The sequence below is a fragment of the Poecilia reticulata genome, chromosome 10, assembly GCF_904066995.2.
Source record: "Poecilia reticulata chromosome 10, P_reticulata-male-v2, whole genome shotgun sequence".
Classification (NCBI taxonomy): Eukaryota; Metazoa; Chordata; class Actinopteri; order Cyprinodontiformes; family Poeciliidae; genus Poecilia; species Poecilia reticulata.
The window spans coordinates 15,980,721-15,996,500 of record NC_088839.1 but is presented as its reverse complement, the minus strand read 5'-3'; the positions used below and the strand labels follow the sequence as shown (position 1 = coordinate 15,996,500).

Here is a 15,780-nt window from a genome sequence, read left to right as displayed (position 1 = left end):
TGGCAGAGAAAATGGAACTCAGTGTTTTGGAGTTTTGGGAGGAGCAGTAGACATTCAGCTGATAGACAACGTGTCAGAAATACGAAATTTCAACTGGATAATGAACAACTCTTTGATACTCAAATGGGCGAATAACAAAATTATTCCTCCAGAGGACGACAGAATTCCCTTTTTCCCCAGTAATACAACAGTCAGGATCAAAGACCTGAGAAGGACTGACAGTGGTGAATATAAACTTGAAATGTTTGATAGAAATGGAAATAACATCGGATGGAGAACTCTGCAACTATTTGTTATAGGTAATCAATTATTTGTCTTCTAATTTTCTTCCATGTTTTACTCTTTTACATTGTTTCATTTCATACTATGAAGTAGTGTAGATACACATTTTACTTATATTAAATAAATATTTTACAGCGTACTTCAGTTTGTATTCTGTACTTAACAGTTTTCCACCTAAATTAAAAAGAATTATATTATGTAATTCATTTTTCATGTGTTTCTCTCTCAGCTCCTGTGTCCTCAGTCCAGCTGGTCCCTAAGTGTTTGTCTCAGGGACAGATGAAGGTGTCCTGTGTGTCTCAAGGTGACAGTCCTCAGTACAGCTGGACTCTGGATGGACACACACTGACAGACTCTGAGCTCTTCTCTAGAAATACTGAGACCAACATCATCGTTCTGAGACAAAACATCTCAGGACATCTGGTCTGCTCAGTCAGGAATGAAGTCAGTAACTCCTCCGAAGGAATGAACTTAACTTACTGTGGTGAGTTAGAAAAATGTTAATAGTATCCAGTGTTCAGATGATAAATCCAGTAGTTCATATTTTGACTCTTTTCATGATGTAAATCTACTTCATGGATTCCTGCAACAAACGCTTGACAAAAACATTTTGCCATGATCAAATAACTTGATGATCCTTGAAAAATATCATTTACTTATCTTGACCTAATGAGAAATGTAAAAAGAATTGGCAGGTTTGAGCTGAAGAGTCATTTTGTGTGATTTTTGTTAAAACATTGTGATTCAAAACTTACAATGAATCAAAAATACAAAAACAGATTCCCTGATCTAAAATAAATCAGCAAAATATTGCGATGATTAATTTTATTTTTAATATTTGAGGTTGTAATGGCATCACATTAAAATATTATTTGTTGCTTGGCCTCTGTTTGAAGAAAATGTGCTGATTATTATAATTGTGTTGCTCAGCAGTTTGGCACTAAACACTTAAAGTCATTGTGACGTGTGAGAAATTCATAGTGTCTCATATTAGAAATGTTCCAGTGGCTAATAGAATCCCTTCATTTTGTAAAAAAAAAGAACAAAAAATAAATACACTATTTATTCTTATTCTTCATTCGAATTTTGTGATTCCTTTAAGCAGAGAAACCGTCTTGTGATGGCAGAGAAAATGGAACTCAGTGTTTTGGAGTTTTGGGAGGAGCAGTAGACATTCAGCTGATAGACAACGTGTCAGAAATACGAAATTTCAACTGGATAATGAACAACTCTTTGATACTCAAATGGGCGAATAACAAAATTATTCCTCCAGAGGACGACAGAATTCCCTTTTTCCCCAGTAATACAACAGTCAGGATCAAAGACCTGAGAAGGACTGACAGTGGTGAATATAAACTTGAAATGTTTGATAGAAATGGAAATAACATCGGATGGAGAACTCTGCAACTATTTGTTATAGGTAATCAATTATTTGTCTTCTAATTTTCTTCCATGTTTTACTCTTTTACATTGTTTCATTTCATACTATGAAGTAGTGTAGATACACATTTTACTTATATTAAATAAATATTTTACAGCGTACTTCAGTTTGTATTCTGTACTTAACAGTTTTCCACCTAAATTAAAAAGAATTATATTATGTAATTCATTTTTCATGTGTTTCTCTCTCAGCTCCTGTGTCCTCAGTCCAGCTGGTCCCTGAGTGTTTGTCTCAGGGACAGATGAAGGTGTCCTGTGTGTCTCAAGGTGACAGTCCTCAGTACAGCTGGACTCTGGATGGACACACACTGACAGACTCTGAGCTCTTCTCTAGAAATACTGAGACCAACATCATCGTTCTGAGACAAAACATCTCAGGACATCTGATCTGCTCAGTCAGGAATGAAGTCAGTGACTCCTCCAAAGGAATGAACTTAACTTACTGTGGTGAGTGAGAAAAGATAAATAATTAGATTATATTAGTCGGTTGTAACCCCCCCGTCCCCACTAAGGGACAAGGGTGTAAGAAAATGGATGGATGGATAGTAGGTTGTAGTTTGTTTTCTTCTAGGTTACGTATTCATTAACTGCACTTCCAATTGGACACAAATAGCTAAGTGAGTTCATAAATGAAATAACATCCTGTGTGTTGAAACAGCAGCAGTCTCTCCAACAATTAAATATATTGTGGGGGGGGGAGTATTTAGTTTTAGTCAGCCACCAAAAGTTCTCCAACTTTAAAAAAATAAGACAGGCAACTGACATCATAGGTAGACCTCAACTATGAGAGACAAAATGAGAAAACATTTCTAGAAAATGACATTTTCAAATTATGGAAAATAAGTATTTGGTCAATAACAAATAAGCAAGATTTCTGGCTCTCACAGACCTGTTACTTCTTCCTTAATAGACTCATCTGTCCTCCAATCATTACCTGCATTAATGGCATCTGTTTGAACTTATCCGTATAAAAGACACATGTCCACAACCTCAATCATTGACACTCCAAAACTCCACTACGGTGAAGACCAAAGATCTGTGGAAGGACACCAGAGACAAAATTGCAGACTTGCACCAGGCTGAGAAATCTGAATCTGCAATAGGCAAGCGATTTGGTGTGAAGAAATAAACTATGGGAACAAGAATTAGAAAATGAAAAACATCCAAGACCATGGATACTCAGGGGCTCCATGCAAGATCTCACCCTGTGGGGTCAAGATGATCACAAGAACAGTGAGCAAAAATCCCAGAACTTCCATCAGCAAAGGGCATTGAAGATGAAACGAGGCTGGGTCTTTCAGCTTGGCAATCATCCCAAGCACATCGCCAGGGCAACAAAGAAGTGGCTTTGTAAGAAGCATTTCAAGATCTGGAGACTAGCCAGACTAGCCAGTGTCCAGATCTCCTCCAAAGAAAACCTTTAGGGGGAGTTGAAAGTCTGTGTTGCCCAGCGAAAGCCTCAAAACATCATTGATCTAAAGGAGATCTGCATGGAGGAATGGGCTAAAATACCAGCTACAGTGTGTACCAACCTTGTGAAGACTTGCAGAAAACGTTTAACCTCTTGTCATTGCCAACCGGATATACTATATAACAAAGTATTTGTCATGAGGGAGGTTGGAGGTACTGGGAACGAACGCTCAGGGAGCCGACGGTGAGTAGATCTGCGTTTATTCTTCATCGTACACAGATGACTGAGGTCAGATACAAGAGTACAACTTGCGGAGTCTTCCTCAAAAACTAAACTAAACTCGGAGGTACCTTTCTTCTCTGACGGTTCTGACGACGATCCAGCGCCACACAATGGTGCACGCCGACTTAAATTACCAGGGGAACAGGTGAACGAGATTATCAATCAACAGAGGGTAAATGACCAGAATAAACATAGAAACACAGAATAAACCCCTAAACATAGAATGAGAATACAGAAATAAACCCAAAAGAACTGACATCATGACAGAATCCCCCCCTTAAGGGCGGATACCAGACGCCCAAACAACAGAAACAAACAATGATCATCCGAACCCCACTAATTGGAAGAAAGAACCAAGTCCAAAGCGACCCAAAACTGACGTGGGGCAGAGCAAAAAACAAAAAACACTGTCACAGAGACAGACCTAAGAAAACCCCCCCAAGAGTCCGTGAACCGGAAAATCAACATGTTGATTCCACAGAACTAAAACGCGGACCCGGGCATTAGTCCGTCTCAGGTCAGGCGGGCGGCCTGGCCGCCATCGTGATGTCCAAAGTCCTTCCGGTGGTCGACCCAGACGTCGACGCCAGATTCGCCTAACCTCAGGCGACCAGCCCGGCAGTCGACGTGAGGTCCGACCGCGTACTGCACAGCGAAATCCATAGAGCAGACGGCGTCTCCAAGCCGTTTGAGGACCACGACCCACCCTTGCCCGTGCGGGCTCAATGCGGTCATCTAAAGCTGCAATGTCCACTGGCCCCGAAACTAGCCTCCTCGAACCGGATGGCAAGAATCTGGGGATCACTTGAAATCCCGGAGCTAGAAGGTCAGAGAACTCCGGAGCCTGTGGACCCTCGGGACGACTCGAGGTCTCAGGCTCAGGGCCACAGTTCTCCAAGGAAGATGACCGGGAACTTGGAACATCCAGGAGTTCCGGAACAGGATCGCAGGACCCCACTGGAACAGGTAAGGGCTCCCGAAGACCCCGAAACTTCGGATCAGGATCTCTGAACTCCTCTGGCACAGGTAGAAGCTCAGGAACCCCCGTCAACTCTGGAACAGGGTCACGGAACTCCCTCGGCGCAGGTAAGAACGCCAAATCCGATCGAAGCTCCAGATCAGGATTTAGGAGCAGCTCAGGAACGGTCTCGGATACCGGAAATGCTGGGGCAGGATTCTCAATCCCCTCCGGCACAAACTGGAACACTGGAACTGTAGGAAACTCCGGCACAAACTGGAACACTGGAACTGTAGGAAACTCCGGCACAGACTGGAACACTGGAACTGTAGGAAACTCCGGCACAGACTGGAACACTGGAACTGTAGGAAACTCCGGCACAGACTGGAACACTGGAACTATAGGAAACTCCGGCACAGACTGGAACTCTGGAACTGCTGGAAACTCCGGCACAGACTGGAACTCTGGAACTGCTGGAAACTCCGGAGCAGGATTCACAATCCTCTCCGACACAGACTGGAACTCTGGAACTACTGGAAACTCCGGAGCAGGATTCACAATCCTCTCCGACACAGACTGGAACGCTGGAACTGCTGGGAACTCCGGAGCAGGATTCTCAATCCTCTCCGACTCAGACTGGAACTCTGGAACTGCTGGGAACTCCGGAGCAGGATTCTCAATCCTCTCCGACTCAGACTGGAACTCTGGAACTGCTGGGAACTCCGGAGCAGGATTCTCAATCCTCTCCGACTCAGACTGGAACAGTTCCAATAGGACCCCATAGAGAAAACCCACCAGGAGCCTCCCACCATCTTCATTACAGGAGGGCTCGTCTCCCCCACCTTCGCGGAAGTGGTGCGAAGCGTCGGGGTAGGTATTCAGTCCCAACCCACTCGATGAGACTGGAGCCAGTGATGAGGTGGCAAGCGGCTCAGGTAAGTTGTACTCTGGAACCCTCAACCCGGCGGCCCGGGAAGGGAAACTCGAGGCCGCAGCGGCCCCTCGGGGGAGAGACCCTGCAGCGTGAGGTGTCGGCTCAGGTCGACGAACAGATCGTGTCCGTCCTCCTTCAGACGACCAGGGGACACCCCACGGAAAAAAGTCCTCTCGGTCCCCGTAGAAAAATCCCCACAACTCATCCTCCCCCAGCCGTGGAGGAGAACATGAGCGCGGAGTATGGCTGGATCGTTCTGTCATGAGGGAGGTTGGAGGTACTGGGAACGAACGCTCAGGGAGCCGACGGTGAGTAGATCTGCGTTTATTCTTCATCGTACACAGATGACTGAGGTCAGATACAAGAGTACAACTTGCGGAGTCTTCCTCAAAAACTAAACTAAACTCGGAGGTACCTTTCTTCTCTGACGGTTCTGACGACGATCCAGCGCCACACAATGGTGCACGCCGACTTAAATTACCAGGGGAACAGGTGAACGAGATTATCAATCAACAGAGGGTAAATGACCAGAATAAACATAGAAACACAGAATAAACCCCTAAACATAGAATGAGAATACAGAAATAAACCCAAAAGAACTGACATCATGACAGTATTGAGATGAACTTTTGTTATTGACCAAATACTTATTTTCCACCATAAGTTGCAAATACGTTTTTCAAAATTCAGGAAATGTAATTTCCTTCATATGTTTTCTCTTTTTGTGTCTCACAGTCGAAGTTCTATGATGTCATTTACAGACCTCTCTCATCTTCTTAAGTTGCACAATTGGCGACTGACTAAATACTTTTTTCTCCACTGTACTAATGTGGGTAAGAAAACTGCTTCTTCTAGCAGTCCTAATGATTAACTTTGGTATATTTGTAAGTGAAAATTACTTAGCATATCTTAGATTACCTCATCTTCTGGTGTGAGAGCTGCTGGAGTTCATCCAACAATAAATCAGCGATTCTTGAGAATAGGGACAAAATGGGTTTTAATTTTCCCATAATTTTTTTTTTTGCTATTTCTCAACCTGATATATGCAAATATGACAAATAATGTTTTGGAAATGTAAAGATGCTAAGGTACAGGCTCCCAGTTGCAACATTAAAACAAAATAATAATTTTAATCGACCTGACCTAGAACTTTGTCATCACCATCTGACAAAGATAAATAAAAAATAATTTTTAAAATACCCTTTTTAGTGATATTTTTACTCATTTTACAGACAAATGCTTCTCAAGAATCAAAATAAATATTATTTAAAACAAAAAACAACAAAAGTCCATCTGACGGAGTTGACACAGAACTGAAGGTGGTGGCAAACTAGTGAGTAAAATGAAAAACTTCATACATGTGAAGTAATGCAGTTTATGTAAAATACATTAAAATGAATTAATTACACATTTAAGTGAGATTTGACAACAATTTCACTGAAAGAGTCAGGAAAAACTGATGGGAGTTGACATCTGACGGAGTTGACAAAATGCCAAACTAACTCAATTTATATGACGTTATTCTGAAGGAGACCATATTGTAGCTCATCCGGTCCATGAAATCTTTACAGTAAACTAAAATTAAGCTTTTACTTCACAAAATTTCATCAAAGTTTTGTAAATTGTCAGTTATGGTGTTGATACATCATGGCTGTGACAAACAACTTAGGAATAAAAAGAAGAAAAAACTAAAGAATAACTTAAGCTAACCAGAGCTAACTAGCCCTCTTAGCAAAGAGGGCTAGCTAGTTAACTTCTGAGGTCATGGGGTCCTCAGAAGTTCTGGTGCCCCCCAATAATGCCTGATTTTTTTTTTTACATTCTTTTCATTTCTGACGGTGTTGACAAAAACTAAGGACAAATTTCAATGGAGTTGGAAAATATATAAAAATGATTTTTAATTAAATTTATTGATACCTTTATAATTATTTATATAACTACTTATACTTAATTGTCATAATATATCATTTTAGTATTTATTTAATTGTTTTAAACTATTATAATGTATTGAGTTCTGCTCCTGGACAAGGGCTTTTACAGGCGTCATCCACCGACTACAATGTTTAAAATAAAAAAATATTCAGCAAATACCTGGAAAATATACATTGTCGTGCTCGCATGACCCAGGTTAGTTTAGTCAGATATTTGAAAATATGTAAATTTGTGTAAATTTTATTCAAATGTTGTGCTTTTTCCCTATGACCTGTTTTGTCCCGATTCTCAAGAATCACTGAAATACAACCTACGGTGAAAACTCATCAGTTTAATTGAACTAATGAAGCTTTTTTTGTCTTTAAGCAGGTCTGTCCTCCTGGCTCACTTTGGGATTGCGTACTATTGCTGTGGCTCTTCCTCTAATTGGCCTTTGTCTCTACTTCACTTGGAAGCAAAAGAAATATGAAAAAGCCAAATCCTCTGCCATCCCATCCACAGAGGAGAATCCAGAGAACTCTGTTCTGATGGTTCAGCTGAGCTCTGCACCTTAGATGGATGACATCATGACTGCAATTTGTACAAATTCAACATAAGCTCACAAATATAAACATGTAAATAGTTCTGGGATTGGCTGCCATGTTTCATGAGTGTTTTATTGTGCAACATTCCAAGGTGTCATTTTTCAATTATATTAAAGTGAAAGATTTAGTTTAATTTCTTTCTTGTGTTATATATTGTAAACATTCTGTCTCTAGAGGTTAAGCATGTTTTTCTTTATGTATTTTCCAATTTTATTGTACTTTCAATGAATTAGCATTGGTGCAATGGTGTGAAAAGTGTTTGTCCACTTCCTGATTTTATGTTTTTTATTCGCATGTTTCTCACACTTAACTGAGACAAACTTACAGCTAAGAATGCCTTACATGTGTTGGAACCACTGCTGGTTTAGTAGTCGTACAAAACCATCAGAGGAAAATATAAACTCCACAAAAATGGTGCCAGCTAAAATGTGATAAAAGAACCTTGTAGCCTCAGAGAAAATGGTTAACCGAAGCTGATTTTCTTTTTCTTGATGCTTCTTGGCTACTGGGACTTTTCAAATGTTTATACAATAATTAAGCTACATGTTACAGGAATCTAGATTTTTAGACTTGCGCAACTTTTACTCCCTTCGAGAACTAAAGCAGCTTTAACCCTCTTTTTAATAAACAAAAGCACCCGAAAATATGGTGACAATGTTTCACTAAACTTTGCTAGCTTTTCAGAACATATTGTGGGACTTTCATAATATGCAAGTATCTTTTTTTCTTGCAAATGTTGGTGATGGCTTCCTGTTCTCTCAGTTTGTCTCTTTTCTGCTGTAATATCTGGCATCTGTAACTCAGCAACCTTTGGAAACCCAATCAACTCACAGCTTTATCAACAACTCAGTATATTCATTACAATGATATTTCAGTTATTCTTTTTGAATGAAAAAATGTACGTTTTCTGTAAAAGAACCCACATTAATAAAGCTCCCGCAAGAGGATCTCAAGTATCAACCTCAAATTGGAGAAAACACTCATTCAGGACTAGAACCACTTATTATTCTCCCATTCTCAAGTCTTTGTGACAACCAGCTGCAAGTGTTTTTGTATTGGACATCTGTTCTGACAAAAAAAAAGTCCAATATTGTGTTATATTAGTTATATTATACTGATTTCATTTAATGATGTCACTGATTATAAAACTCTATTGACGTCATTAGTAAACTCATCATTTTTAGATTTTTATTGGTTGGTTTTCTTACAATTAAAGACAACAATCGATTCCTGTAACCTGAAGGTTTTTGGTTCGATTTCATTTCCCTCCACATATCAAATCGTCAGGAGCAATGCACTAAACCCCGAATTCAATGCTAATCTGTGTATTAATGTATGAATGTGTGCAAAATTATTGAATATATTGACTACGATATAAGCTCAAATAAGAAATCCTATTTATTGAAAGAATACAGATTCTGCATTTTCAGCTGTTTAATCAGTTTTGAAGGAGTCGGGAAGTTTATCAACAATTGTTTCAACAACACAGAAACTAAATAGAGTCGAAACTAATATTTATTTGAATCCTTTTTTTCCAATAAATACAATTTCATGCAGTAGAATTTCAGCATTTCCATCAAAGAAATTGAAAACTAACAATTGTTTAAAGCAAAAATATTTTTAAATAACCTTTGTTTTTATAAAAAAAATTCTTATTGTGATAGTAAACAATTATACATTTTTGTAAAAGAAGATTGACTAATGATTGCTTTGTTCAACAGACTCATGGCCCACATAGACTTCATACACAACAACACTTAAAAAAATATAATAAAATACTTGCATACCAATGTTTCCACAAAGACGACTGGTATCACAGCGCATTGACAGGAGGATGTGACAACATTACGATGAGATTGTTCTATATCAAAATTCTCATGAGTGCCTGGAATGTTCTGACTTGAGCCTTACAAAATGTCTCATTTGTACAACTGAACCTGGGTTCCTTAGTGCAAGTGAAGATTGTTTATAATGACTCTCAGAGAGTCATTATTAGCAACCTTTAGCTTCTGCATGCTAGCTTTTTAAAATGTGCACCATAAAGGGAATGTACAGGAAGCTTTGAACAGACTTATTTTTACTTTATCGGTACACATATGAAATTTCCTCCCCAGAATGTTTGACTGGGCACACAATATCTGACACTGCCGATAAACGTCATCATCATCAGAGCTGGTCTGTGATGTAGTGACCCAGACGGTCATCATCAGCATACATAAAGTGATTGACCAGATTACCACCAACCATACATCCAGTTTTACAGAGGTTCATTTCTTTTGACAGATCATCCATGTACAAGTTAAACAGGGCAGATGAAAGAAACCCATCCTGACACATATCAGTACTCACATCAAAAGAGACAGAGACGTCATTGCCCCATTTTACATGCATCTTCTGGATAGAAAACTAAAATTCTTATAATAATATCTGGCACATTTCAGATATTGAAATGTTCTTGTGATTAATTGACCCGATCAAAGGCTTTAGAGGAAACAATAAACCCAATTACAACAGATGGATTTTTCTTAGATATGCTTTTGCCACCTTTTTCAGGCCATAAATACAAAAATCTGTTCCCAACTTGGCTTTGAAACCAAATTTAAAATCTATTGTACTAATAAGCTGATTGGGACGACCAATAACTCTTTATATATCACATTAGCTAACGCCATTGCTCTGTAGTCATTAAGGCTACCGACTTTGCTAATTTTGTCCTTATTAATTACAGGCACAAGGGTAACAAATTATAAGGAATCAGACAGCTGCCCATGGGTCATAAACCCAGAGAAGATATTTATCAAATGTTGATTCAAAATTACTGTCATCAATTGTGTTATAATATTGTTTGTGCCTTTTTATACGGTTACAATAACAAAATAGCTTTTTCAGGTAATGGATACTCTTTTTTTTTTTTATTATTTTAAAATTCATCAAAGCTTTACTATAGTGAAACCTGATTAAAATTGTTTCACAAAACCTGTTTGAACATTTCATTTTTTTCATCTCACTCCAACACACAACCAAAGACTTGTTGGTTAAAAGGGGAAGTAAGACTTACATCACTTCCTTTCCTCGTCTCAGTGAGTTAAAAACATGAACATTGCAGTTGTTTGATATGATCAAGGTTTTTGCCAGTTCTCCTCTGTTGCTGATCACTAACAGGACACAGCAGGTTGCTCAGGATAAAATGTAAATGTTACATTCTGGATAAAATATCACAAAATCTGGCAGCAGCTGATTGAATCTGTGAGCAAAGATGAAAACCGTCGTTGGATTCTTACTGATGTCGCTCCAAGTTGCTCATGGTGAGTTTTTTAACTTTTTACCTGCCACCAAATTTATTCTGTTATATAAGAATGATGTGGTAAAATACTTACATTGTGTGATTTCTGCATACGCTTTTATTGTATGGCCTGTTAATTAAGTTAGTATAATTTCATGGAAAAATATACACTTAACATAAAAACAGAAAAGTTTCAAATTGTTATACGATTGAAATATGTGGAAGTGTTTCAGGCTCATTAGCAAAATGTAAATTGGTTGATTAAAAAAAAGAAATATAATGGCTATTTTACACAAACACATTGATGATTTTTACTATTCTTTTTATTTATTAAAAAATTAGCTTGAAACTTTAAGTCAAAACAAAACGTTAAAAACAAGCCAAATAAACAATTACACTTAAAATGTATTTCAGTTAGGATCCAGTTTTCAGAGGGTAAATTTAGCTAATCATTTAGTACATTTATTTGTTTAGTTTATTTAATCTTTGAATGTTCTTTTTATTATTGTTTTTTTTTTTTGCAAACAATATCAATTGAAATATAAATACTTATCAACTTTATGGATATCTGCAACAAAGAAAATCTTGAAAAAAGCATTTTACCATGATCACATAATTTGACGATCCTTGGAAAAAAAGACATATTCACTTGTCTTAACCTAACAATAATGTAAAAAATCGGTAGGTTTTCCATCACCTACTATATTGGTAATGAGCTGAAGAGTCACGTTGTCTGATTTTTTAATGAATGATGAATTGTCTTTTTAATATTCACAGTTTTGAAGACATCATATTAAATATTATTTGTTGCTTGGCCTCTGTTTTAAGCTGCTTCAAGTTAGTTTGCATTTTTTGTTTTATCATTGTTAAGTTTCAAACTTTGCTGTTTGACACTAAACACTTAAAGTCATTGTGATGTGTGAGACATGCAAAGTGCCTCATATTAGAAATGTTAAAGTGGCTAATAGAATCCCTTCATTAACAATATAAAAATAAGTAAATACACTATTTATTCTTGTTCTTCCTTTAAGCGGTGAAACCTTCCTGTGATGGTAGAGAAAATGGAACTCAGTGTTTTGGAGTTTTGGGAGGAGCAGTAGACATTCAGCTGATGGACAACGTGTCAGAAAAACCCAGATTCAGATGGAAAACTAATAACTCTGTGATACTCATTTGGAGGAATAACACAGTTCTTCCTCCAAATGACAACAGAATTAAATTTTTCCCCAGTAATGGAACAGTCAGGATCAATGACCTGAGAAAGAATGACAGCAGTGAATATAAACTTGAAATGTTTGATATAGATGGAAAGGACACAGGATGGAGAACTCTGCAACTATTTGTTATAGGTAATCAACTATTTCTCTTCTATTTTTTCCATGTTTTATTCTTTTATATTTGTTTCATTTCACAACAGTGAAATAGAGAAACATTTGACTTATATTAAATTAAAACATCTTACAACACACTTCAGTTTGTATTCTGTACTTTCCAGTTTTCCACCAAAATTAAAAAGAAAGCCTTTTTCATTTTTCATGTGTTTCTCTCTCAGCTCCTGTGTCCTCAGTCCAGCTGGTCCCTGAGTGTTTCTCTCAGGGACAGATGAAGATGTCCTGTGTGTCTCAAGGTGACAGTCCTCAGTACAGCTGGACTCTGGATGGACACACACTGACCGACTCAGAGCTCTTCTCTAGAAATACTGAGACCAACATCATCGTTCTGAGACAAAACATCTCAGGACATCTGGTCTGCTCAGTCAGGAATCAAGTCAGTGACTCCTCCAAAGGAATGAACTTAGCTGGCTGTGGTGAGTGAGAAAAGATAAATAACATTTTTTTTATTATGATCCTTACATGATTTATTATCTTGTTTGCTTCTAGGCTTCATTTTCATTAACTGCACTTCCAATGAGACACAAATAGCTAAGTGGGTGTATAAAGAAAATAACACCCTGTGTGTTGAACCAACAACAGTCCCTCCAACAACTAAATATACTAGTGTGGGTAAGAAGACACAGTCAAATACTTCTGCTAGCAGCTCTAACGACAAAGAACAACATTGGTACATTAGTAAGTGAAGATAAACTCTGTTGTGGTAGATTCAATGAAATCAATCCTTTTTCCATACCAGTCTGCATAAATCCCACAGAGTAATGCTGACCTTAAAGACCCGTGTTTGTCTTGTTTTATTATGTTTTCAAACAGAGCTGTTGCCAGTAATGGGTGGCGTTTTAGCAGCGCTCGTAATTGTCTTGGTAGCCAGCATAGCATTCATCTGTGTCCACAAGAAAAAGAAAAACACAAAAGGTAAATAACACAGCTTTCTCAATAACTAACTCAAAACGATACCTCAGAAAGTCAGTAGGTTGAGATTGTTTCTGTTCTTCCTGCTTCTCAGTAGTGGAGAAGGAGGACGATGACCAGGAAATGACCTATGCTGATGTCAGGATTGTGAAAAAACAGGGGAGAAGAGTGGAGAAAAGTGAGGAGGCTGACGTGGAGTACGGCCAGATCAAGTTTTCAAAGAAACCAAGACTATCTCAAACTAACCCGACAGTGGATGATACCGTGTATGCACAAGTACGAAAAGGCAGGTGATGTGTAATGTCTAACAGGCTTATTTTTACACATCTACAAAGTCAAGGCTATGAAAGGCTGAGAGAGCGAGAGAGCGAGCAAGAGAGAGAGAGAGAGATGATGTAAAATGAAAAAGGCTTTTATTTTATATCATTTCCTGTTGAAACTAGAGTAATTGTCCTTTTATGGAGATTACTGCAGCTGTCCTGGCTTGAACTCCCAGCGTGGGTCATTCACTGTCTGTCTATAAATTCCCCCTATTTCTGCTTACTATGATGCTGAATAAAAGAAAATAGTGCCGCAAAACTGCTTAAAAATATCAAGTCATCATAGCTAAGGTTTATTGTGCTGCTTATTTTTTATAAGTTCATTTATTATTGCAGTTTTAACTTATTAAACGTGACGCTTGCTTCTCGATAACGTAAAGTCAGCTTGGTGAGCAACACCTTATAGCACTTGAAGATATGTTACATAGATGTCTTTAATTTAAAAGTATTCTTCCTAAACGTGTTATTGTTCTCAAAAAGCTGTAAAACTGTTACAAAAAGCTGCATGTGATGTTTATCAAATTAAAATATGTTTGATGAATACCAGTTTAACGAGTGGAGTGTATACTTTCACCTAGTTGTTGACAATAAAGAATAAAAAAAAATACTTCTGCATAAATGAATGATTATCATGTTTATAAATGATGTATTAATTGTTTTTATCATAATTGACATAAATTAACCTCAGCTCAAATCAGTTGTGCATTTCAGCTTGTTTGGGACTTGCTGTCGGCATCAGTGATTTTATCTTCGTGTGGCTCTAGAGTAGATAGAGGAACGAGTGAAACTTTATCTCTAGGGAGCTTTATCGTAAAAACAAAATGTTTCCATGACACAAACATTCTACGTTATCTCTAAGACAATTATAGTTTAAATTCTCATTTGGACTTAATGGTTTTCAGCTTCGGTCGTATTGGGTGCACTGGGTTGTTCAAAATGTTCTTTTATGCTCACTGCCTCTTAACCAAATAAAGAATCACATTATACTACAGCTGTGTTGCCATGCACAGCAAACCAACATAATTTATTTCATCTTATCGATTTATTTTTAACTGAACTTTTGTACTTTTCCACATTTAGTTGTAATTTTCATGCAGTGAGATAAATGCAGTGGAAAACAGTCTCGAGCAGACACACACACACACACACGCACATAAAAGAGGAACTGGAAATGTGGCGTTCTTTTAATATTCAGCACATTCAGTTTGAGGAAACGACATCTGACAGCTTGTCAGATAACAGAGGGAAGGTTGCGTTTGCATTTCAACACCCCCAGGTTATCTTTTCGATATTTAGTCATGTGATTGTGTGGTTTCCATTTTACCAGATGTCTATGTGAACAGAAATGTAAAGATCACAGATCAAGTGTAATAGCACTGACAGTCAGGCCCGTAAATATTTGGAGAGACAACGTTTTTTTTCATATTTGGTTTATGCGAATTACCACAAAGAAATTCAAATGAAACAACTCAGGTGCAATCAAAGATACCCTGTTTCAGTAACACTTTATTTGAAGGGGTGTGCATAAGACTGACATGACACTGTCATAAACATAACACAACAAGGAGTCTTTATGAATGTTTATGACAGTTATCATGAAGTGTCATTTGATAAATAATGACACTTTTAATGCAAAGTTGCTCTAAGTTGCATTGAAAGTCCATTAAAAATGCCAACTTTGCATTAAATTATCATAATTTACAAAATCATGCAAAGCTGGCACTTGGACTTTTAATGCAACTTTTAGAGCAACTTTGCATTAAAAGTGTCATTATTTACCAAATGACACTTCATGACAACTGTCATAAACATTCATAAAGACTTCTTCATGTTCATGACAGGTGTTATGTCATGTTTATGACAGTGTCATGTCAGTCTTATGCACACCCCTTCAAATAAAGTGTTGCCAGCATTTCTTTCACGACCCCTTCATTTTAAGGGCTCAAAGGATATTGGAGAACTTAACTTAAAATAAAATGTTTACCTCTAATACTTTGTTGAAAATGTTTTGGTGCCAATGACATTTTGAAGTGCTGAACTTGTGGACATCA

General features: G+C 37.8%; 1 protein-coding gene across 1 annotated transcript in view; it reads left to right on the top strand.

Moving 5' to 3' along the window:
* The window catches only part of LOC103471283 (hemicentin-1-like), a 34,929-nt gene extending 20,654 nt beyond the window's left edge, over positions 1–14,275 (top strand). Inside the window, exons 15-17 of the mRNA XM_081611666.1 lie at positions 12,987–13,109; positions 13,311–13,412; positions 13,504–14,275. Of these exons, the coding sequence (XP_081467792.1) occupies positions 12,987–13,109; positions 13,311–13,412; positions 13,504–13,703 (425 nt within the window). The 3' untranslated portion in view covers positions 13,704–14,275. The remainder of the gene's footprint in view (positions 1–12,986; positions 13,110–13,310; positions 13,413–13,503) is intronic.
* Positions 14,276–15,780: the final 1,505 nt, after the last annotated feature.